General features: G+C 47.6%; 1 protein-coding gene across 1 annotated transcript; it reads left to right on the forward strand.

The window, feature by feature from the left end:
• Nucleotides 1-26,266, forward strand: LOC134934589 (protein FAM200A-like). The gene is made up of 4 exons (XM_063929995.1): nucleotides 1-220; nucleotides 24,303-25,396; nucleotides 25,511-25,690; nucleotides 25,778-26,266. The coding sequence occupies exons 1-4, from the start codon at nucleotides 1-3 to the stop codon at nucleotides 26,264-26,266; spliced, it is 1,983 nt and encodes a 660-aa protein (XP_063786065.1).
• The last annotated feature ends 139 nt before the right edge of the window (nucleotides 26,267-26,405 follow it).

The raw sequence follows: 26,405 nt of genomic DNA on the forward strand, positions 1-26,405 counted from the left end.
ATGCGGACTCCAGGAAAGGAGTGGAAAATCTGCCTCACAGGAGAAGTCCTGTTCGGGGATGAACTGGATAAGCTAATATCCAAGGCTACGGTGGGTAAGTCTACGTACCTTCCTTTCACTACACCCCCAGCTAGGAAAACCTACACTACTCCAACTCAGCAATCCTTTCGGACAGCAAAGTTCAAATGCAAGTCCAAGGGTTCCTCTTCTACCTTCAAAGGTAATAGAGGTAAAACCAGAAAATCAGCAGCTGCAGGTTCTCAAGAACAGACCTCCGGGTCTGCTTCCTCAAAGCCTTCAACATGACGGTGGACCACACTGCCTGGAAGACAGGCAGGTGGGACCACGGTTACGCTTTTTCAGTCACGTTTGGGCAATGTCTTGCCAGGACTCCTGGGTCACAGACCTTATTACCCAGGGATACAGACTGGAGTTTCCGGAACTCCCACCTCACAGATTCTTCAAATCAGGCTTACCAGCTTCTCCGGAAGCAAGTGTGACTTTACAGACGGCAATTCAAAAACTGGTGCTGACTCGGGTCATTGTCCCAGTTCCACTTCAACTACAAAACAAGGGTTATTACTACAACCTGTTTATGGTACTGAAACCGGACGGTTCGGTGAGACACATTCTCAACCTCAAATCTCTGAACCCGTATTTAAGGGTGTTCAAATTCAAGATGGAGTCTCTGAGAGCGGTGATCTCAGTGTCTCTGGAAATCAAGGATGCGTACCTTCACATTCCGATTTGGCCGCCTCATCAGGCAAATCTAAAGTTTGCCCTGCAGAACTGTCACTATCAGCATTTGGCCTCTCCACGGCATAGAGGGTATTCACCAAGGTAATGGCGGAGATGTTTTTCCTCCGCAACAGGGAGTGAACATAATACCATACCTGGACGATCTGCCGATAAAAGCACCTTCCAGGGAGAGGTTGTTAGACAGCATTGCCCTCTCACATCTCCAGGATCACGGGTGGATTCTGAACCTGCCAAAATTCCACCTGGGACCAACACGGAGGCTTCCGTTCCTAGGAATGATCCTGGAAATGGAGGAACAAAAGGTGTTCCTTCCGTTGGAAAAGGCATTGGTAATCCAGTCCATGGTGCGGGATGTCCTAAAACCAATCCGGATATCGGTGCATCTGTGCATTCACCTTCTGGGGAAGATGGTGGCCTCTTACGAGGCTCTGCAGTATGGAAGGTTTCATGCCAGGCCATTCCAGCTGGATCTGTTGGACAAGTGGTCCGGATCGCATCTTCACATGCACCAGAGGATACGTCTGTCGCCAAAAGCCAGCATTTCTCCTCTGTGGTGGCTCCAGACTTCTCACCTGACCGAGGGTCGACGGTTCGGGATTCAAAATTGGAATCTGCTAACCATGGACGCAAGCCTCAGGGGTTGGGGGGCAGTCACCCAAGGGGAACAGTTCCAAGGAAAATGGTCAAGTCAGGAAGCCATTCTTCCAATCAACATTCTGGAACTAAGGGCCATATACAACGCCCTTCTACAGGCATCGCATCTTCTTCAAGATCAAGCCATTCAGGTTCAGTCGGACAATGTAACAGCAGTAACATACATAAACCGACATGGCGGAACGAAGAGCAGAGCTGCAATGTCAGAGGTAACAAAAATTCTCCTCTGGGCAGAAAAACACGCGGTGGCGCTGTCAGCAATGTTCATTCCGGGAGTAGATAACTGGAAAGCGGACTTCCTCAGCAGGCACATCCTCCACCCAGGAGAGTGGGACCTTCACCCGGTGGGGAATTCCACAGATAGACATGATGGCCTCTCGTCTCAACAAGAAGCTAAAGCGCTATTGTTCCAGGTCGAGAGACCCACAAGCAGTGGCGGTAGACCTTCTGGTGACTCCATGGGTATACCAGATGGTTTACGTGTTCCCACCTCTTCCACTGATCCCAAGAATTCTCAAAAGAATAAAAAGGGAAAAGGTTCAAACAATTCTCATTGCTCTAGATTGGCCGAGAAGGGCCTGGTACGCGGATCTACTGAAGTTGCTCCTGGACGACCCGTGGCCTCTGCGAGAGGATCTTCTGCAATAGGAGCCTTTCGTCTATCAAGACTTACCGCAGCTACGTTTGACGGCATGGAAGTTGAGTGTCAAATTTTAGCCTGGAAAGGCATTCCGAACAAGGTTACTCTGACCCTGATCAAATCTAAGAAGGTGGTAACGTCTAAACATTACCACTGCATTTGGAAAAAACATATCTCATGGTGTGAGAACAGGAAATTTCTTGCAGTGGAATTTCAACTGGGGCGTTTTCTCCTTTTTGTACAGTCAGGTGTGGATGTGGGCCTACGTTTGGGCTCCTTGAAAGTCTAGATTTCGGCCTTGTCCATTTTCTTCCAGAAACAATTGGCTTCCCTCACTGAGGTTCAGACGTTCTTGAAGGGTGTTATGCACATCCAGCCACCCTTTGTACCTTCCACAGCACCTTGGGATCTTAACGTGGTGTTGCAGTTTCTGCAATCGGACTGGTTTGAATCTTTATAGGAGGTTGACGTTAAGCTTCTTACGTGGAAGACTGTTACACTGTTGGCCTTGGCTTCTGCAAGGCGTGTGTCCGAACTATGGGCGTTGTCTCACAAAAGCCCATATTTAATTTTTTATGAGGATAGAGCTGAACTCATCAGCAATTTCTTCCTAAGGTGGTGTCTGCGTTTCATATCAACCAACCTGTTGTGGTTCCGGTGCTTACTGACACCTCTGCTACCTCAGAGGACAACTCGTCACAGAAAATCTGATTCGTTAATTGTTCTCTATGATCCCAAGAAAACTGTGCGTCCTGCTTCAAAGCAGTATATTGCTCGCTGGATCAGGCTTACTATCTAGCATGCTTATTCCACGGCAGGATTACCGGTTCCTAAAATATAGGCCCACTCTACTAGGTCAGTGGATTCTTCCTGGGTGGCTGCCTGGGGTGTCTCGGCTTTACAGCTCTGCCAAGCAGCTACTTGGTCTGGATCGAACACATTTTTGCTAAGTGCTACAAGTTCGATACTTTGGCCTCTGAGGACCTTCAGTTTGGTCAATCAGTTCTGCACAAACCTCAGCACTCTCCCACCCAGTTTGGGAGCTTTGGTATATCCCCATGGTACTAATGTGGACCCCAGTATCCTCTAGCACGTAAGAGAAAATAGGATTTTAATTACCTACCGGTAAATCTTTTTCTCGTAGTCCGTAGAGGATACTAGGCGCCCGCCCAGTTCTTCGTGTATCCTGTCCTGTATACTTAGTTAAGTAATGTTGGTTCAGCTGTTGCTGTTCCTGTTCAGTTGGTTAGTATGGCTTTCCTCTTGTTTGTGTGTGCTGGTTCGAATCTCACCACTGTTCTGTTACATCCTTCCTCAGGATATGTCTGTCTCCTCGGCATAGTTTCTAGACTGAGTCTGGTAGGAGGGGCATAGAGGGAGGAGCCTGTGCACACTATTAATTTTTTAAAGTGCCCAAGGCTTCTAGTGGACCTGTCTATACCCCATGATACTAATGTGGACCCCATTATCCTCTACGGACTAAGAGAAAAGGATTTCCCGGTAGGTAATTAAAATCTTATTTTTTGTTCTTACAGAAAATCACCTGAAAAATGATATATCTTTATTGGCCATCTTTCCTATTTAAAATCTCTAAATACATTATTCACTATGATGGGTGCCCCTGGGGGGATGAGGTAAAGTGACCATGGCGATGCCGGGATCCCTAGCGTTCAAACACCGCATGCCAATTAAAAGGGACTATTCCCACTCATGGATGTCCATAAAGTGGGAACAGAGACTGTGGTGAGTGCAGCGAGCCCCCCCCCCCCCCCCCCCTTCCTGCTTGCATACTGTGATCAGGATATGGGGTTGGTATGCTGACCTCCGGGATCCCCACCTCCGGTCTCACAGCCCCAACCCCCCCCCCCCTGGGTTACTGCTCCATGTCCTGACATTTTTTACATAAAATATGGATTTTTACTTTTTTTCCCTACATACTCTGTAGCTGTAAACTAAAATCCACATTGCTCATTGAGTCCTACATAAACTTACTGCAGATTTCTAATTGAATAGCAATCATGCCTCTTTTCCCATAGTCCAGAATATAAACTATAACCGTTCATTTTTTTTTAAATTGAGTCATTTTTATTCATTTTAAAGAGAGTATAACAACACAAAGAAAAAAAAAAGTACAAAAAGAAAACGATGGTAGACACGGACAAAATAAATGTGTCATAGATAATGAAATTGGGCAGTGCAGGTAAAGTAATGTACAGTACATAATAATCAAAATAGGATATACATCAAACCTAAAGAAACCCTCCAACCCCACCCTAGGTGTACTTGGATACCAAAACAGCCCCCCTTCCTACAACTTAAACTAAACTACATAGGAACCTCCCCACCCCTAAACCAAATAAAGGATGGTAAAACTACCTAAATGATAGGGGCAATAATCTAAATGACCCTAAACTGTATGAGGTCCATGCTCTCGCACAATAAGAAAGTGGTGTCAATCCTTGATATCATACCTACAAATATAACAAAAAAAAACCCCAAACCAAAAAAACGGAATGTACAAATACACCCCAGTAAGAATAAAAAAGGAGGGTAGAAAATGCATTTAAACAATTAGACAATTAAAGGATGACGGGCTTCAGAGCACTAATCCGACCAGTCCTCAGCCTCTTGCAAGGATGTAATTAAAGGAACAGTCCTGTCCCAGCCCACTCGAGAACAAGCAGAGAAGAACGTGGAGTACTGTAATGATTTCAGCGTGAGAGTCAGTAAAATGCTGCCTGTTCCTAGCTACTCCAGGTCACCTATAACAGTTCATATAGTATTTGATCATATGTAAACATTGTTTTATTCAGGGTTTGGACATAACCCAGGGTTACCAAAGGAATATATATGATATGCTGGCAGATAGGATGCTGGTGGTCATATGACTGAAACTAGCATCCCAATGCAGAGAATTACCCCCCTAGCCCTCCCTCTCCGCAGCCTAACCATAACTATCTTCGGTAGTGCCTAAAAGAAGCTAAGTGCGTCAGGGTGGATGCCCTGTGGAATCCAGTGTACCTTGCAGAAAGAGATTTAACTATGGTAAGTCTACCATAAATCTCCTTTTCTGCAGCAGGGTACACTGGTATTCCACAGGGAATAATCGGGGATGTCCTAAAGCAGTTACTGATGGGAATGGATGGGATGCACTGAAGCTGGTACAAGAACCCGGCGTCCAAAGGAAGCATCCTGGGAGGCGGAAGTATCAAAGGCATAGAACCTGATGAACGTGTTCACAGAGGACCACGTAGCCGCCATGCACAATTGTTCAGTGGAACGCACCTCAGCGGGCCGCCAAGAAGGTCCAACAGACCGGGTAGAATGGGCTTTGATAGCAGCATGAGCTGGAAGACCAGCCTGTGGATAAGCTTGTGCAATCACCATTCTAATCCACCTTGCCAAGGTTTGCGTATTCGCAGGCCAGCCATGTTTGTGAGAATCAAAAAGTACAAAAAGGGTATCTGACCTGACGGAGGCAGTACTCTCTACGTAAATACAGAGAGCCCGTACCACATCCAAAGACCGCTCTTTGGAGGACAAACCAGAAGAGATAAAGGCCAGAACCACAATCTCTTGGCTAAGATGAAAAAATGACACCACCTTAGGTAGATAACCAGGGTTAGTTCGAAGAACTGCCCGGTCACAGTGAAAAATCAGAAAGGGTGGACGACAGAACAAGGGGCCTAAGTCCAACATCCTCCTAGCAGAGGCAAAAGCCAGTAAAAACACGACCTTAAGTGTAAGACATTTCAGATCCACAGACTCAAGAGGTTCAAATGGAGACTCTTGTAGGGCATTTAAGACAACAGACAGATCCCATGGAGCCACAAGAGGGACATAAGGAGGCTGAATCCATAAAATGCCCTGAGTGAAAGTATGAACGTCCGGAAAAGACATAATTTTCCTCTGAAACCACACCGACAAAGGTAGATATATGAAACTTGAGGGAGGCCAGACGAAGTCCTAAATCTAGGCCTTGTTGCAGAAAGGCCAAAAGCTTAGACGTACTGAACGAATAGGCATCATAATTCTTAGCAGCACACCATGTGAAGTAAGACTTCAAGACCCTGTAATAAATCCGTGCAGAAGTCGGTTTGCGGGCCTTCAACATAGTTTGAATAACTGCCTCGGAGAATCCTTTGGCCCTCAGGAGTGAAGCTTCAAAAGCCACACCGTCAAAGCCAGTAAAACCAGGCCTGGATAGACACAAGGGCCCTGAACGAGGAGGTCTGGGCAGTGAGGAAGTAGAAGAGGATGCACTATCGATAGACCCTGCAGGTCTGAGAACCAATGACGTTTGGGCCACGCTGGAGCGACTAGAAGTAGTATTCCTCATTCTTGCTTGAACTTCCGTAGAACCCCGGGCAGGAGTGACACTGGTGGGAACACGTATGGCAGCCGAAAGTTCCATAGAATTGCCAGTGTGTCCACGAACGCTGCTGAGGATCCCTTGTCCTTGATCCGAAGACCGGAACCTTGTGATTGTGTCGAGACGCCATCAGGTCTACATCTGGTAGGCCCCACTTGTCCACTAGGAGTTGAAAGACTTCTGGATGAAGACTCCACTCTCCGGCGTGAACGTCCTGACGACTGAGGAAATCCGCTTCCCAGTTGAGGACCCCGGGGATGAACACTGCCGATATTGCTGGCAGATGGCGTTCCACCCAATGGAGGATTTTTGATACTTACAGCATTGCCATGCGGCTTTGAGTGCCGCCTTGATGATTTATGTACGCCACCGTGGTGGTGTTGTCTGATAGTACTTGAACAGGCCTGTTCTGTACTAGAGGCAGGACTAGTGTCAACGCATTGAACACTGCCCACAATTCCAGAATGTTTATCGGGAGGAGAGATTCCTCCCTGGTCCACCGACTCTGGAGAGAGTGTTGCTCCAACACCGCGCACCACCCCCGCAGACTGGCATGTGTTGTCAGGAGGACCCAGTTGGATATCCAGAAGGGACGCCCCCTGCTCAACTGCTGGTCCTGTAGCCACCAACTTAGTGACAGACGAACCTCCGGAGTCAAGGAGATCATTTGAGACCTGATCCGATGAGGCAGGCCATCCCACTTGGAAAGGATTAACCTCTGCAGAGGGTGGGAGTGAAATTGAGCGTACTCTACCATGTTGAAAGACGACACCATGAGGCCTAGTAGTATCGACACTTTTGGGCGAAAGAGGAAATATCTGATCCTGTCCTGAAGTTTCAGGACTTTCTCTGGAAACAGAAACAATCGTTGGCTGTGTGTGTCCAGTAGTGCCCCCATATGCACCATACTCCGAGCAGGGACCAGCGAGGACTTTTTCCAGTTGATGAGCCACCCGTGGGCTAGTAGGAATTGGACCATCAGTTCCAGATGACTGAGGAGAACCTCTTGGGAGTTCGCCAGGATCATCAAGTCGTCCAGATACGGCAGGATCCTGATTCCCTGACGGCGGAGAAGAGCCGTCATCATGACCTTGGTGAAGATTCGAGGGGCTGTGGCCAATCCAAAAGGCAGTGCCTGGAATTGATAATGTAGGTTGCCAATAGCAAACCGCAGATATTGCTGATGCGACATCGCAATAGGTATGTGCAGGTAAGCATCCTGTATGTCCAGGGAAACCACAGAGTCATCGGGTTCCATGGCCAGCACCATACGGAATTTGGATACTCTCACAAACTTGTTCAAAGATTTGAGGTTGAGTATAGGCCAGAAGGACCCATTTGGCTTCGGAACTAGAAACGGGGTCGAATAGTAACCCCTGCCACTCTGAGACAGAGGTACCGGCACTACCACTCCTGTATCCAGGATGGATTGTACAACCAAGTGTAGAGCTCGCGCTATTAATGGATCCGCAGGGATAACCATTGTGCAAAACTGGCAAGGGGGACGTCTCTTGAAAGAGACTGCGTACCCGTGGGAGACAACTTCCTGCACCCAGGCGTCTGAAGTGGTCTTTCACCAGGCCTGGGTGTACTGCAGAAGTCGGCCTCCCACCATAGGGTAGCCTTAGAGCGTAACAGTACAATATAGCCAGACAAAAAATAATACCTGCAAATAACCCCCTATGTAATGTGACAGTAAATACAGGACACAGAACAGAGGATTTAAGTGGTATGAGGTGACTGAAAAACACAGGAAAAATACCAAATCGTATATTCTGTGTAACACTATATATATTGTGGCAGGAGAGGTACTTTGCCACCTGTAAGCTACACACAGGGTCCTGGGGGTGGACGGGAAGTGTGGATGGACCAGGTTCCCATCCATTTGCCCCAGACCAGGTCTTATAGGCTTCTTAGCCCAAAAAGCTGCTTCATCAGCCAGCACCTGGGTGCTGGGTTTAAAGCAGAGTCTCTCCCATGAGTCAGGGATCCTGAAGGCAATTAGTGTCCAGGTGATAGGCCTGCTAGGGACAGTGGGATCCGGAGGGCTGGGCCACTAGTGTCAGGATGCCGGGACCTAAAGGGTTCCTTATTTAGGAAAAGGGAGTGAGGCAGGGCCTAACCTTCCTGGTTGTTTATACTAAAGACTATCTTTGTTTTATGTGTTTTATGTGTTTCTCTGTATTTGAGCTACCTGAATAAAAGGTGTTTGTTGTTTTTGCACAAGCCTGGAGAAGGTTGCTGGTGGAATTTTGTAGCAGAGCATATTCTAGCAAGACTCCTGTTACAAATGGCGCCCAACGTGGGGCCCTTCTGCTAGTCGTGTCACACGTGGCAGAGGACCCAACAGCCGCAAGGTAGCGGCACACATACCAGCGAACTCCAGACCAAGCTGAACTCGTGGGCATCAGTACCAGACCAAGGGTGTTGTGAGTAGTGGTTAAAACCAACCCCACTGTTACCCACACCAGTGCTAACAGGGGTATACCGGTGTATGAACAGAGAGGGAAGCGAAGCAAACGAACTCACAGATAGTATAACATAACATACACAGGAGGTGATGGAATAACTAATAAACACAAAGTGAACGGAGAAGCCCAAAGGCTCAGGAATTTGGTGTCTCCCTAGTGTCAGGAATGCTCAGATGGAATAGAGCGGACAATGAAGCGATGTGTAGTGATTTCACATGTGGAGCACCTGAAATGATGTTGCTAAGAGCAACAGAAAAAACCCCAAAGGGTTACCAACGGGTGTGGGAATAAACTCCTTGGTCAGAGATAGAAATATAGACACAAGGAGAGTATCCACAATCCTAACCCCCACTTGCAGGGCACAGGTTCAGCTTACTGCCACTAAACTGACACCTGGACGCCCTGCACAGTGAGGGAGGATTAAGCAAGCAGGTCTGAGAGTACAGCTGCAAACCTGCTGGGTTCACAGAATAGCAAAAGAACCCCAGCAGGTCAAACAACTGACTCCAGTCTTACTGCTAGGTCCGGATTGGCAGAATGAAGTACCGAATCCCAAGGCCTATTCGCAGTAAGCAACAAGTAAATACAAAATCACACAGTACTAGCTAACTCTCTGGAACTGACTAACAAACAAAGATTCAGCAGCATTTGCCTAGCCTGAGAGGATGGTTTATATAGCAGGTGCTGTCCACGCCCCACTCAGACCTCACAGACTGGGAGCACAAAACCAGCGCCGGATTCCCTGCCGTGCACAGAGCCTGTAACCACTACACAGTAAAAACCCGGACCGGAGTATCAGCTGCGCTCAGGTTACTTCGCTAACACTTGCCTCCCGGTTGCCATGGCGACGTGGCAGCACAGAGCAGGAGATCCTAACAGTACCCCCCCTCTGACGAGGGGTCAAAGAACCCCTACCACCGGGTTTATCGGGGAACTGCGAGAAGAAAGAGCGTATCAGTCTGGGGGCATGAAGATCACAACTGCGCACCCACGACCGCTCCTCCGGGCCATACCCCTTCCACTGCACCAAAAATGACAGCCGACCCCGAACCATCTTGGAGTCAAGAACCCTTTCAACCACAAACTCCCTCTGACCCCGTATCAGAAGAGGAGAAGGTCTTCCCCTGGAAGAAGGATTACTAACCGCCAGTTTTAAAAGGGAACAATTAAATGTTTTATTGATACCCAATGAACGGGGCAGATCTAACTGAAATGCCACCGGATTGATAACCCTGGTGATCTTATAAGGGCCGATGAACCGGGGGCCTAACTTATGAGATGGCTGTCTCAACTTCAAATTCTTGGTGGACAACCAGACGAAGTCTCCTAATTTGAAGCTGCAGGGTCTTCTCCGCTTATCAAAAACCCTTTTGGTCACTAATGACACAGACACAAGGGCTTTCTTCACTTTCCTCCAAATACCCCTAAGGACCGAAACAACAGAGGAACCACCAGGCGTGGAATCCAGGGGGTCAAAAGAATTGGCCTTAGGATGATGCCCATACACACAAAGGAAGGGAGAGATCCCTGTAGCAGAGTGAGCCGCGTTGTTATAGGCAAACTCCGCCATGGACAGATGAGCAACCCAGTCAGTATGACACTTGGAGACATAACACCTGAGGAACTGCTCCAAGGACTGGTTCACCCTCTCAGTCTGCCCATTAGACTGTGGATGGTAGCCTGACGACAAGCTCACAGAAATCTGGAGATCAGAACAAAATGCCCTCCAGAATTTGGCCACAAACTGGGATCCACGGTCAGAGACCACATCAAGTGGCAACCCGTGGAGGCGCACAACATGCTGCATAAATAACTCAGACAGGCGTCTGGCCGATGGCAACCCAACCAGTGGAACGAAATGCGCCATCTTCGAAAACCTGTCAACGACAACCCAAATGGCTGTCATCCCCGAGGATTTGGGCAAGTCCACCACAAAATCCATGGAAATGTGGGTCCATGGCTTAGACGGAATAGAGAGTGGATGTAATGGGCCGACAGGAACCCCTCTAGGAGTTTTATTTCGGGCACAAACGTCACATGCCCGAACCCACTGATCCACATCCCTAGCCACCGAGGGCCACCACACCGCCCTAGACAGCAACTCCCGAGTTCTGGCAATACCCGGATGCCCTGCCGACCTCTTGGCATGGAATTCCAGGAACACTCGCTGTCTTAACCTAGGAGGCACAAACAAGAGACCTACCGGAAGGTCTGGAGGAGCCTGCTCCTGTGCTCTAAGGACTAATGACAAGAGGTCCTGGGTAATGCCCACTTTAATACATGATGGGGACACAATGGGCAATGGCTCCTCGGTGGTCTCTTGAACTGGAGCAAAACTCAGCGAGAGCGCATCAGCCTTGATGTTTTTTGACCCAGGGCGATATGTTATCAAAAAATTAAAGCGAGCAAAAAACAAAGCCCATCGTGCCTGCCTGGCATTGAGCCGCTTCGCTGACTCTAAATATGCCAGATTCTTATGGTCGGTGAGAATTGAGACCACAAACTTAGCCCCCTCAAGCCAGTGTCTCCACTCCCCGAGTTCATCCTTTATAGCCAACAATTCCCGGTTACCCACATCATAATTCATCTCGGCAGATGAAAATTTACGGGAAAAGTAAGCACAGGGATGAAGGCGATTATCAGACACCCCCATCTGAGAGAGCACTGCCCCAATACCTATCTCAGAGGCATCCACTTCTACCACAAAAGGACGCTCTGGATCTGGGTGTCGCAGCACCTTGGCCGAGACAAATGCCCTTTTGAGACGGGCAAAGGCCGCTTTGGCCTCACAAGACCAGTGAGCAACATCCGCCCCTTTCTTAGTGAGTGCCACCAAGGGGGCCACTATAGACGAAAATCCAGCGATAAACCGTCTATAAAAATTCGCAAAGCCCAGAAAAAGCTGAAGCGCCTTCAAACTAGTGGGCTGCACCCAATCCAGGACTGCCTGTACCTTAGAACCCTCCATTTGGAAACCTTCTGAGGAGATAATATACCCTAGAAATGCGATTTGCTGGACTTCAAACTCGCACTTCTCCAGCTTCGCCCCAAGCTGGTGGTCTCTGAGTTTCTGGAGGACTAAGCGTACATGCTTCCGATGTTCCTCCAGGGAATGAGAGAAGATTAGGATGTCATCTAGATGAACAACTAAGAATCTATCCAAATATTCCCTGAGCACATCGTTCATGAATTCCTGGAAGACTGCCGGGGCATTAGAGAGCCCAAAAGGCATCACCAAATATTCATAATGCCCTGAGTGGGTATTAAAGGCAGTCTTCCATTCATCCCCCTCTCTTATTCGGATTAGATTGTAAGCACCGCGTAGGTCAATCTTAGAAAAAATGGTGGCAGTACGAAGCTGGTCAAACAAAACCGAAATGAGAGGCAGTGGGTACGAGTTTTTAATCGTGATACGGTTCAATTCCCTGAAGTCGATGCTGGGTCGCAATGAACCGTCCTTTTTACCCACGAAAAAGAACCGCGACCCAACTGGGGACTGTGAGGGTCTAATAAATCCCTTAGCCAAGTTCTCCTGAATGTACTCTGCCATAGCCTGAGTCTCAGGACGTGACAGGGAGTACAACCTGCTCTTGGGAAGCTTAGCATCCGGCAACAAATCAATGGCACAGTCATAGGGGCGATGGGGAGGTAGTACCTCCGCAACTCTTTTGGAGAACACATCCGCAAAATCTGCATAACATCCTGGCAATCCTGGCAAACTTAGCTGCGAGAGCCTGACTGGAAGGCTCAAGCAACTCCTGAAACAATCACTACCCCAACTAAGAATCTCCCCAGAGACCCAGTCAAATTGAGGGTTATGGGCCCTTAACCAGGGTAACCCCAAAACCAATGGGGCAAAAGAACAGACAGTCACATAAAAAGACAATTTTTCAGAGTGTGTGGTTCCAATAAACAAAGGAATTTGGCTGGTGCAGGAGGTAATTTTACCCTGGGACAATGGTTCCCCGTTTAACCCACAGATCTCAATTTCTGATGCCAAAGGTACTGAGGGAACAGAGTGTTCCAGGGCGAATTGACGGTCCATGAAAACCCCATCGGCCCCACTGTCAACAAAGGCCTCAGTCTTGACAGTTTGACCGAGGATCTCCAAAGTCACCGGAATGAGAAAAGTCTTTTTGGGAAATTCTGACTTCTAGCCTGACAGGATATTTCCCATCACCCTCAGGCCCTGAAGTTTTCATTTTTTTCTGGGCATGATACTACAACATGACCTTTATTCCCACAGTACAAACACAAACCCTGCTGTCTCCTCCGCGTCTTCTCACGCGAGGAGAGGCGGGTAGCCCCAATCTGCATAGGCTCCTCGGAATATTCCTCAGAGTCTGAGGTTCCCTTGGGAAAAAAGGAAACTGCGGTCTCCCTTTCAAGCCTACGCTCTCTCAGTCGTCTATCCACCCGGATGGATAACTGCATGAGCTGATCTAAGCTATCAGGCGAGGGATATTGTACCAGTTGGTCCTTTATCTGGTCAGAAAGGCCCCTTCGGTACTGGTTTCTCAGGGCTGGGTCATTCCACTGGGTATCATGAGCCAACCTCCGAAACTCCGTACTATAAACCTCAGCTGGCCGTCGCCCTTGCTTAAGAACCGTAATCTGAGCCTCGGCTGAAGCCATCTTGTCAGGGTCATCATACAAAATGCCCAGTGACGTAAAAAAAGCATCAACACTTTTAAGCGACGGACAGTCAGGCTGTAACCCATATGCCCAGACCTGTGGGTCTCCTTGTAGCAAGGAAATCACCATGCCCACCCGCTGAATCTCCGACCCAGAAGACTGGGGCCTAAGCCTGAAATATAGCTTACAGCTCTCCTTGAAACAAAAGAACTGCGAGCGATCTCCAGAAAAACGATCCGGGAGATTTACTTTCGGCTCCTTAACCCCTGAACTTGCCGCTGCTGCTGCGGGAGCTCCGCTAGCGGCCTGCGGGGTGTTCATTTTAATGGACATCTCATTAAATTGTCGAGTCAGGACCTGCACCTGATCGACCACCTGTTGCAAAGTATTTTGAGGGGTATGCTCCATATTCCCACAAAATTTCAACAGGAGTAGGGCTGCTGAATATGTTACGCACACCAGTGCTAACAGGGGTATACCGGTGTATGAACAGAGAGGGAAGCGAAGCAAACGAACTCACAGATAGTATAACATAACATACACAGGAGGTGATGGAATAACTAATAAACACAAAGTGAACGGAGAAGCCCAAAGGCTCAGGAATTGGGTGTCTCCCTAGTGTCAGGAATGCTCAGATGAGATAGAGCGGACAATGAAGCGATGTGTAGTGATTTCACATGTGGAGCACCTGAAATGATGTTGCTAAGAGCAACAGAAAAAACCCCAAAGGGTTACCAACGGGTTTGGGAATAAACTCCTTGGTCAGAGATAGAAATATAGACACAAGGAGAGTATCCACAATCCTAACCCACACTTGCAGGGCACAGGTTCAGCTTACTGCCACTAAACTGACACCTGGACGCCCTGCACAGTGAGGGAGGATTAAGCAAGCAGGTCTGAGAGTACAGCCGCAAACCTGCTGGGTTCACAGAATAGCAAAAGAACCCCAGCAGGTCAAACAACTGACTCCAGTCTTACTGCTAGGTCCGGATTGGCAGAATGAAGTACCGAATCCCAAGGCCTATTCGCAGTAAGCAACAAGTAAATACAAAGTCACACAGTACTAGCTAACTCTGGAACTGACTAACAAACAAAGATTCAGCAGCATTTGCCTAGCCTGAGAGGATGGTTTATATAGCAGGTGCTGTCCACGCCCCACTCAGACCTCACAGACTGGGAGCACAAAACCAGCGCCGGATTCCCTGCCGTGCACAGAGCCTGTAACCACTACACAGTAAAAACCCGGACCGGAGTATCAGCTGCGCTCAGGTTACTTCGCTAACACTTGCCTCCCGGTTGCCATGGCGACGTGGCAGCACAGAGCAGGAGATCCTAACACCCACAGGGTAAAAATAATGATATGTTTTGTTTAAACTGAATGTGTTTGTTTGTGGTGCAGGGGTTTGCATTGGCAGCAAAGGGGTTAAACAGGGTGCATGGACTGTTTTGACTTTTCTTCTTTGCACCATTCATTGAAAGTAGCTGTGCTGATGTGCTTTAAGGGGTTGCAAGCAGCTGATAATTTATAACTGAATTTCTTTTCCAAGCTTATTTTTACCTGTGCCTGCAAAATCTTGTAATGGGAGTCTGGTGTCCTTGTTAATTGGCTCATTAAGACCAATCAAGCAAAGTTGAAACCTTTTATAAATGTGGTTCTATTTAAATAGAGACATTTTGTGGCACTATGTGTCCCAGCAATCCCTGAGTTCTAGTTTTAAGAGCCTGAATGGAGAAGTTGTTTATATGCACTACCAGTGTAAGGTATTTGGGACCACTTAATCTGTGCTAAAAAGAAAAAAATAAGATTTTAAACCTACCGGTAAATCTTTTTCTCCTAGTCCGTAGTGGATGCTGGGGACTCCGTAAGGACTATGGGGTATAGACGGGCTCCGCAGCAGACATGGGCACTCTAAGATCTTTTAATGGGCGTGAGCTGGCTCCTCCCTCTATGTCCCTCCTCCAGACCTCAGTTATAGAACTGTGCCCAGAGGAGACGGACATTTCGAGGAAAAGGATTTTGTTAATTAAGGGTGAGATACATACCAGCTTACACCACAAACACCGTATAACATGGTATATAACTAAACCAGTTAACAGCATGAACAGAAATCAGCAACAGTCTGATCTCAACCGTACACAACTCTCGTGTAACTACATCAGTAACTATGTACAAGTACTGCAGATTTATTCCGCACTGGGACGGGCGCCCAGCATCCTCTACGGACTAGGAGAAAAAGATTTACCGGTAGGTTTAAAATCTTATTTTCTCTCACGTCCTAGAGGATGCTGGGGACTCCGTAAGGACCATGGGGTTTATACCAAAGCTCCAGAACGGGCGGGAGAGTGCGGATGACTCTGCAGCACCGATTGAGCAAACAGGAGGTCCTCATCAGCCAGGGTATCAAACTTATAGAATTTTGCAAAAGTGAACCCGACCAAGTAGCTGCTCGGCAAAGCTGTAATGCCGAGACACCTCGGGCAGACGCCCAAGAAGAGCCCACCTTCCTAGTGGAATGGGCCTTCACCGATTTTGGTAACGGCAATCCTGCCGTAGAATGAGCCTGCTGAATCGTGTTACAGATCCAGCGTGCAATAGTCTGCTTGGAAGCAGGAGCGCCAACCTTGTTGGCTGCATATAGGACAAACAGAGCCTCTGTTTTCCTTATACGAGCCGTTCTGGCTACATAGATTTTTAAAGCCCTGACTACATCAAGGGACTTGGACTCCTCCAAGACATCCGTAGCCACCGGCACTGCAATAGGTTGGTTCATGTGAAACGACGAAACCACCTTAGGTAGAAATTGTGGACGAGTTCTCAATTCCGCTCTATCCACATGGAAAATCAGATAGGGGCTCTTGTGGGACAAGGCCGCCAATTCTGACACCCGCCTTGCAGATGCCAAGGCCAATAACATGACCACTTTCCACGTGAGAAATTTTAACTCAACAGTTTGAAGTGGTTCAAACCAATGTGATTTAAGGAACTGCAACACCACGTACAGGGGGCACAAAAGGAGGTTGGATGTGCAGTACTCCTTTCACAAAAGTCTGTACTTCTGGAAGAGGCCAATTGCTTCTGAAAGAATATTGATAAGGCCGAAATCTGCACCTTAATGGAACCTAACTTTAGGCCCATATCCACTCCTGTCTGTAGAAATTGGAGAAAATGACCCAGCTGGAATTCTTCCGTAGGAGCATTCTTGGATTCACACCAAGACACATACTTCCTCCAGATACCGTGATAGTGCTTCGTCGTTACTTCCTTCCTAGCTTTAAGTAGAGTAGCGATGACTTCCCCTGGAATACCTTTCCTAGCTAGGATCTGGTGTTCAACCGCCATGCCATCAAACGTAATCGCGGTAAGTCTTGGGACACACACGGCCCCTGTTGTAACAGGTCCTCTCTGAGAGGAAGCGGCCAAGGATCTTCTGTGATCATTTCCTGAAGATCTGGATACCAGGCCCTTCGAGGCCAATCTGGGACAATGAGTATCGTCTGAACTCCTGTTCTTATGATTCTCAATATTTTTGAGATGAGCGGAAGCGGAGGGAACACATAGACCGCTTGATACACCCATGGTGTTACTAGCGCGTTCACTGCTATTGCCTGATCACTTCTGCAAAGACCTCTTGATGAAGTCCCCACTCTCCTGGGGGTATATTTACAAAGATTTGCGTTTTTGCCCTTTTGAAGGGTGTTTGATCTCGAATGGTATTGGGTGCATTTTACTGCAACTTTTTGAATCCTGATACGGTCATTCACTAAGCTGCCGACTTTTCACAATTCATATTTTCCGATGTCGATATGATTCGTAATGTCAGGCAGTGTTTTACGGGAGTGATGAGTAAAACACTGCCTGACAAATCACAAGGAATCCCGGCCGGATCTGTGAGATCCGTGCAGGGCTTCATTGTGTACCTTAAAAAGGTGTTTAAAGTCTTTAAAATTCTGAAAAAAAATGCGTGGGGTCCCCCCTCCTAAGCACAACCAGCCTCGGGCTCTTTGAGCCGGTCCTGGTTGACAAAATATGGGGGGGGAAATGACAGGGGTTCCCCCATATTTCATCAACCAGCACCGGGCTCTGCGCCTGGTCCTGGTTCCAAAAATACGGGGGACAAAAAGTGTAGGGGTCCCCCGTATTTTTAAAACCAGCACCGGGCTCCACTAGCCAGGTACATAATGCCACAGCCGGGGGACACTTTTATAGTGGTCCCTGCGGCCCTGGCATTACATACCCAACTAGTCACCCCTGGCCGGGGTACCCTGGAGGAGTGGGAACCCCTTAAATCAAGGGGTGTCCCCCCCCTCCAGCCACCCAAGGGCCAGGGGTGAAGCCCGAGGCTGTGCCCCCCCCCATCCAAGGGCGGCGGATGGAGGGCTGATAGCCAAGTGTAAAAAATGTGAATATTGTTTTTAGTAGCAGTACTACAAGTCCCAGTAAGCCTCCCCCGCAAGCTGGTACTTGGAGAACCACAAGTACCAGCATGCGGTGGAAAACCTGGGCCGCTGGTACCTGTAGTACTACTACTAAAAAAATACCCCCCAAAAAACAGGACACACACACCGTGAAAGTATAAGTTTATTACATACATGCACACCTCCATACATACATACTTACCTATGTTCCCACGAGGCTCGATCCACTTCTCCATGTAGAATCCTTGGGGGACCTGTGAAAAAAATTATACTCACATAATCCAGTGTAGATTCTGTTCTTTGTATAATCCACGTACTTGGCAAAACAAAAAAACGGAAACCCGACCACGCACTGAAAGGGGTCCCATGTTTACACATGGGACCCCTTTCCCCGACTGCCAGGACCCCCCCTGACTCCTGTCAAAGAGGGTCCCTTCAGCCAATCAGGGAGCGCCACGTCGTGGCACTCTCCCGATTGGCTGTGTGCTCCTGTAGTGTCTGTGAGGCAGCACACGGCAGAGATACAATGTAGCGCCTATGCGCTCCATTGTATCCAATGGTGGGAACTTTGCGGTCAGCGGTGAGGTTACTTTCGGTCAACCGCTGACCGCAAAGTTCCCACCACAGGTCCCCCAAGGATTCTACATGGAGAAGAGGATCGAGCCTCATGGGAACATAGGTAAGTATGTATGTATGTATGGAGGTGTGCATGTATGTAATAAACTTATACTTTCACGGTATGTGTGTCCTGTTTTTTGGGGGTATTTTTTTAGTAGTAGTACTACAGGTACCAGCGGCCCAGGTTTTCCACCGCATGCTGGTACTTGTGGTTCTCCAAGTACCAGCTTGCGGGGGAGGCTTGCTGGGACTTGTAGTACTGCTACTAAAAACAATATTCACATTTTTTACACTTGGCTATCAGCCCCCCATCCACCGCCCTTGGATGGGGGGGACAGCCTCGGGCTTCACCCCTGGCCCTTGGGTGGCTGGAGGGGGGACACACCTTGATTTAAGGGGTTCCCACTCCTCCAGGGTACCCCGGCCAGGGGTGACTAGTTGGGTATGTAATGCCAGGGCCGCAGGGACCACTATAAAAGTGTCCCCCGGCTGTGGCATTATGTACCTGGCTAGTGGAGCCCGGTGCTGGTTTTAAAAATACGGGGGACCCCTACGCTTTTTGTCCCCCATATTTTTTGGACCAGGACCAGGCGCAGAGCCCGGTGCTGGTTGATGAAATCTGGGGGAACCCCTGTCATTTTTCCCCCCATATTTTGTCAACCAGGACCGGCTCAAAGAGCCCGAGGCTGGTTGTGCTTAGGAGGGGGGACCCCACGCAATTTTTTTTTCACTTTTGACACTAAACACACCCTTTCCCATAGATAACCATGCACAGATCTCACTGATCCGTGCATGGTTATCCAAACTCGACTGGAAAAAGCAGGTCTATTTTTTTCCTGCTTTTTTTAACGAATCGAAAAAAATAGACCTGCACTTGAGCACTCAGAGACTAACATCCCAAATACGAATGAATAGTGAATATCCGTATTGTATGAAATAAAAGCCGCGTTTGACCGATGGTCTATTCATTCGTATTTCAAAACTTTGCCAATCAAACCATTACAAATAGACCAGACACTGCTGAGTTTTCTGCTTAGTGAATTCCCGGATTGGGACTTAGAAAAAAAAACACAAATCGGCAAAACTCGGATTTTTAGTAAACACTGGCCCTGGATGGAGATCGTGTCTGCTGAGGAAGTCTGCTAACCAGTTGTCCACTACCGGAATGAATACCGCGGACAGAGCGCTTACATGATTTTCCGCCCAGCGAAGAATCCTGGTGGCCTCCGCCATTGCTGCTCTGCTCCTTGTTCCGCCCTGGCGGTTTACATGCGCCACGGCTGTGATATTGTCTGACTGGATCAGAACGGGTAGGTTGCGAATGAGATGCTCCGCCTGTCTCAGGCCGTTGTATATGGCCCTTAATTCCAGCACGTTTATGTGCAGACAAGCCTACTGGCTTGACCATATTCCCTGAAAGTTTTTTCCCTGTGTGACTGCTCCCCAACCTCGGAGGCTCGTGGTCACGAGAACCCAATCTTGAATTCCAAACCAGCAACCCTCTAGAACAGGGGTGGGGAACCTTTTTTCTACCAAGGGCCATTTGGATATTTATAAAATCCTTCGGGGGCCATACAAAAATGATCAACTTAAAAATTAGCCTGCCCCCAGTCAGTAGTTATGCCCCCAGTCACTTGTTATGCCCGATTAGATTTGCCCCCAGTCACTTGTTATGCCCCATTAGATATGCTCACTGTCAGTTGTTTTGGCCCATTAGATATGCCCACTGTCAGTTGTTTTGGCCCATTAGATATGCCCCGTCAGTTGTTATGCCCCATTAAATATGCCCCCTGTAGTTATGCCCCATTAGATATCCCCTTGTAGTTATGCCCCATTAAATATGCCCCCTAGTAGTGCCGCTTACACACACACACTCACATTAAAAGAAAGAAAAAAACCCCACCTCCCTCTCCTCGAAACTATGGGAGAGATGTCATGACGTCTCTCCCATAGCACCGCATAGCCACACATGTACACTGCCTGAGCCAGAATCTGGAGCTCAGGAGTGAGCTCCTGCCTCCGGCTGCTGCTGAGGAGATGGGCGCCCGCTGGTGGTAAAATCTCAGCGGGCGCTCAGCATCTCCTCTCGCTTAGGTGAGCCTGGGCGGGCCGGATCAAGTGGCTTTGAGGGACTTATACGGCCCTCGGGCCTGAGGTTCCCCACCCCTGCTCTAGAAGGTGAGCACTCTGGAGCCACCACAGGAGAGAAATCCTGGCCCTGGGGGACAGGCTTATCATCTGATGCATTTGGGGATGGGACCCTGACCGCTTGCTCAGTAGGTCCCACTGAAAAGTTCTTGCATGGAACCTGCCAAACGGAATGGCCTCGTAGGCCGCCACCATCTTTCCCAACACTCAAGTGCACTGATGAATCGACACTCTTTTTGGTTTCAGCAGAACCCTGACCATGTTCTGGAGTTCCAGAGCTTTTTCCACTGGGAGAAAAACCCTCTGCCGTTCCGTGTCCAGAATCATGCCCAAAAACGACAGCCGAGTTGTCGGGACCAACTGCGACTTTGGCAAATTTAGAAGCCAGCCGTGTTATTGTAGCACCTTCAGAGAGAGAGAGCCACGCTCTTCAGTAATTGTTCTCTTGATCTCGCTTTTATCAGGAGATCGTCCAAGTACGGGATAATTTTGAAAAACCAGCTTGCGCAGGAGCACCATCATTTCTGCCATTACCTTGGTGAAAATCCTCGGGTCGGTGGAAAGCCCAAACGGCAACGTCTGAAACTGGTAATGACAATCCTGTACAGCGAATCTCAGGAACGCCTGATGAGGATATATGGGGACATGAAGGTATGCATCCTTTATGTCTAGTGACACCATAAAATCCCCCCCTTCCAGGCTGGAGATCACTGCCCAGAGAGATTCCATTTTGAATTTGAATCTCTTCAAATATAGATTTAGGGATTTTAGGTTCAGAATCGGTCTGACCGAACCGTCCGGCTTCGGGACCACAAACAGGGTTGAACAGAACACCTTTCCCTGTTGCAACTGGGGAACCTGGATAATCACTTGCTGTTGACACAGCTTTTGTATAGCCGCCGAAACTATTACTCTCTCTGGGAGAGAAGCTGGTAAGGCCGATTTGAAAAATCGGCGTGGAGGCACATCTACGAACTTCAGTTTGTAGCCTTGGGACACAATTCTTATCACCCGAGGATCCAAGTCCGAATGAACCCAGACCTGGCTGAAGAGCTGAAGACGTGCCCCCACCGGTGCGGACTCCTGCAGCGGGGCCCCAACGTCATGCAGTGGATTTGGTAGAGGTCGGGGAGGACTTTTGCTCCTGGGAACTAGCCGAAGCTGGTGTTCTATTCCCCCTACCTCTGGCGAGGAAGGATGAACCGCGCCCCTTTCTGAATTTATGAGACCGAAAGGACTGCATCTGGTATTGAGGTGTTTTCTTTTGCTGTGGGGGAATGTAAGGCAGAAAAGAAGACTTACCCGTGGTAGCTGTGGAAATCAGGTCCGCAAGGCCTTCCCAAACAGAGGGGGAGGTGACGGGGGGAGTGACATTTCTTCACTTCCCCCGTCACCCGGTTCCATAGCCCTGCATGGTAATATAGACGAGATTGTCCATATCGGCCTGCAGGTATGAACGAGCTGGCACCAACGATGAACGAGCGCTGGGCCGCGCATTGTTCATCGGTGGTGCCTACACACTGAAAGAAATGAACGAGTTCATATCGTTCAGTAAAATCTTTAAGTGTGTATGTAGGGCCCTTTATATGACGACAAGCTGGCAAGCAGGTGGGGGGTGGGGGGCTGGTCTTGGTTTGACTGCAAAAAAAACCTGTTATTTTATACAAAGCCTGGGGTTTTTTTCTTCTTAAATGAATACAGGTGCAGGTGACCAGTATCGCACTGCAAAAAGACATAGGGGGTCATTCTGAGTTGATCGCTAGCTGCATTTATTCGCTGCGCAGCGATGAGGCTAAAAAATGGCACTTCTGCATATGCGTCGCAATGCGCACGCGCGACGTACTATTACAACGACCAATGTAGTTTCACACAGGGTCTAGCGATGCAGTTCAGTCGCAATGGCTGCCGCAGAGTGATTGACATGAAGTGGGCGTTTCTGGGTGGCAACTAACCGTTTTCAGGGAGTGTTCTGAAAAACGTAGGCATGCCAGGGAAAATGCAGGCATGGCTGGGAGAACGCTGGGCGTGTTTGTGACGTCAAATCCAGAACTGAATGGTCTGAAGTGATCGCAAGCTCTGAGTAGGTTTTGAGCTGCTCTAAAACTGCACAAATTATTTTTGTAGCCGTTCTGCGATTAAAGCGTTCAGACTTCTGCAAAACTAATATACACTCACAGAGGGCGGCGGCTTAGCGTTTGCACGGCAGCGAAAAACTGCTAGCGAGCTACCAACTCTGAATGACCCCCATAGGGGAGTATTCATGTACGCTACGTAAAATAAATTGATACTTATCACTATACATCGCATCGGGTTGATGCGATATATAACTTCGGTAAGTAGCAATTCATGAATACTCACCTTTCCGGCAATGTGTGGTATCTCGTGCTCCAGCAGCGCTGTCTTCTCCTGCAGTCTCCCATTGCGGTGTTGGATTCAGCTGGCGGGTCCCTCTACACATGCAGAAGTACCGGGACGTTGCAGGGTGGTCAGGGAGCAGGACTATGGCTGGGTGCTGGGCAGAAAGCAGGGAAGCACTCATGGTGCCCATACATGGTGCGGTTCTCGGATGCGTTTTGAACTTTTTAGTTCAAAACGCATCACTTGTAGTTCAAATCACACGTGTTTCTTTTGGCTTGTGATGCGATGCGTGCTCCCACGTAGTTCTCATCGCAAGCCAAAAAAGTATTTTTGGACTAGATTGCATCTAGTTCAAATCGCACGTTGTCGTAGCGTATCGCATGTGATTTGAACATGATGCAATACGATCTAGTACAAAACGCATCTAGTACAAAATGTACCGTGTGTGGGCACCTTTAGCTTGCTTGCAATTTTTGCACAGATGTTCAGATTCTGCCATCCTGCGATGGCAAATCTAAACGCCATGGAGATGCGGAAACCAGAGCTTTACATTCCTCCATGAATCGCACTTACCATACTAATGTATGGTGATGCGATTCAGCCACAGAGCAGTCAAGAACTGGAGAAGTCAAGAACTTCTCCACGGTAACCTGCTCCATGAATGGCCCGAAGCACAGTAAAGCCCTCATTTCCGCAAAATTTTCATACCATTGTCCAGCCTTAATTGTGCGACATTACATTTTCAGTGAGAAGTGTATTTGTATTGGATATTTTAATGGTAACGGGGCACTGTAATGTTTCAAAATGGGGCACTGTAACACCGCATAATTTGAACTGGAGGGCACTGTAAAGTGACACAGTATGAACTGGAGGGCACTGTGAAGTGACACAGTATGAACTGGAGGGCAGTGTAATGGGGCATAATATGAATTGGGGACACAGTGATAATGTGAATTGGGAATACTGTGTGGCATAATATGTACTGGTAGCCCTACAGTGTGGCATCATTGCAAACTATGGAACTACATTCAAAAAATAAACTACGGGGAATAACATTAACTACGGCAATACTATGATTCGGAAAATTAACCGGGGCACTATTAAGGGACATAATATTAATAACTGTTGCGGAGTGGTGTCTCTCAAGAACCATTGGGACAGAGGCCCCATAAATATGTTGCTATGGGGCCCAGAAAGTTTTGGCTATGCTTTTTATGTTGCTGCTTTTTAGAAACACAATTTTACTTCTCGTATGGAAGCTACACAGGATTTGCCTTCAACTTAAATGAATTTATTGTGATTGCTCCAGTACAGAATTATTTTGTTGCACAAAAAATGGAAAGGTTTTTACACACTGGAAAGAAGTCTGTTAGTGAAGAAAAGGATGAAGAACCACAGGCCAGTGGCACAGTCGGGAAGAAAAGGAAACATCGCAGATACGACGATACTTACCTAGACATCGTTTTTACATCTGTAGATGTCAACCATGAAGAGCGTCCACAGTGTGTACTGTGCCTGAAAATATTGTCAACAGAAAGCATGATTCCAAGCAAACTAAGACGCTATTTGGAGACCAATCACCCTAACATGGCTAAGAAACCGCGTGATTTCTTCAGCAGAAAGCTAAAAGAATTAAAAGGACAAAAAGGCACATTCTTTAAACAAGCATCCATACCATGCAATGCTTTGCTTGCATCCTACAAGGTGGCACATAGAATTGCGATGTGTAAAAAGCCTCACACCATTGCAGAAGAACTGATTTTACCGGCTGCAGTGGATATGGTTAACATTCTGGTTGGGGAATCAGCTGGAAAACTGCTTTCAAAGGTACCTTTATCAAACAATACCATCAGTCGCAGAATCCAACATATGGCTGAAGATCTAAATGACCAGTTCATTGAAAAAATGAAAGGGAAGGATTTTGCGCTACAACTAGATGAGCCAACAGACAGTAACAAGTATGCTCATTTGATTTGCTACACACGCTTTGTAGATTGTGACAATATTGTGGAAGACCTCTTTTGTGAAAGTATCACCGCCGGTATAAAGGCACACGACTTGTTTCAGATCATTGACACTTTTTTGAGTGAAAACCAGTTAGACTGGACAAAGTGCTTTGGTGTCTGTACTGATGGTGGTCGTTCTATGTCTGGCTGTTATGGAGGATTGCAGGCACTCATACGAAGCAAAGCTGCTGATGCGCTTTGGACCCACTGCATTATCCACAGGGAAGCCCTTGCATCAAAGCATCTGAGTCCGCCACTCAATGCAGTCATGGAAAGTGTGTTGAAAGTTGTGAACTTTATAAAAACTCGACCACAGAAGGCAAGGTTTTTTTGAAAAATGTGTGAGGATATGGGCTCTGAGCACACATCTTTGTTGTACTACTGCAACTCACGATGGCTTTCCCGTGGCAATGTACTTTCTCATGTTTTTAAGTTACACCAGGAACTCTACTCATATCTTGTAGAAGAAGAACATGAGTGTGCCAATAACTACTTGGATACTGTGTTTTTTTTGTCCAAGTTAGCCTACCTGTGTGATATCTTTGATAAACTGAATGCATTGAACCTCTCACTGCAGGGAAACAACACCCACATTCTTAAACTCTCAGAGAAGGTATCTGCATTCAGGAAAAAACTGTTTCTATGGAGAAGAAAATTAAATTAAGATTGTTACAATGACTGTTTCCCCATGTTGCATCAGTTTGCTACATCCGATGATGTTTGTTTGACACATGAATGTGTCACACTTAAATCAGTTTTTGAGCAGCACCTAACAAACCTCAGTTACTGGTTTGAAAAATATTTTCCTGAAAATATGGAAAAGTTCGTATGGATCCAGGATCCATTCAATACTAGTGCCCCAATCAAATTTTCTTCTGTAGAAGAAGAAAAACTCATCGAGCTCTCCTGTGACAAGACCTTGAAAGTAAAATTCAGCAGCATGGGACTTGAAGAGTTTTGGATATCCATTAAAGATGAATATCCAATGCTAAGTGCTAAAGCACAGCAAATCCTTGTTTCTTTTGCAACAACATATTTGTGTGAAGCTGGGTTTTCAGCAGTTGCTGTAATAAAAAGCAAGTACTGTTCAAAAATCAATGTGGAAGAGGAAATAAGGGGGGCAGTGTCCAAGCTAATCCCAAGGTTTGAAAAGTTGTGCAGTGCACAACAGGCTCACATATCCCAATAATAAGTGTTGTCGTTTTTGAACACTCTAATAACTGCCTACATATTGTTGTTTTATTTTGTTTGATGTTATTCCTGTTAATGAGTGCTGTCAATTGTTCTTTAAAAGAAATCAAATTAAATAAATATATTTTTTATTGGAT

This window comes from Pseudophryne corroboree, chromosome 6 (genome assembly GCF_028390025.1).
Source record: "Pseudophryne corroboree isolate aPseCor3 chromosome 6, aPseCor3.hap2, whole genome shotgun sequence".
Classification (NCBI taxonomy): Eukaryota; Metazoa; Chordata; class Amphibia; order Anura; family Myobatrachidae; genus Pseudophryne; species Pseudophryne corroboree.

Excerpts from the sequence above, each read along its gene's own strand:
- LOC134934589 (XM_063929995.1), top strand. The coding sequence starts at position 1 with ATGCGGACTCCAGGAAAGGAGTGGAAAATCTGCCTCACAGGAGAAGTC. Across the intron at positions 221-24,302 it reads TTCCTCTTCTACCTTCAAAG|AAACACAATTTTACTTCTCG; the intron begins GTAATAGAGGTA and ends GCTGCTTTTTAG. Across the intron at positions 25,397-25,510 it reads TAAAAACTCGACCACAGAAG|TTACACCAGGAACTCTACTC; the intron begins GCAAGGTTTTTT and ends CATGTTTTTAAG.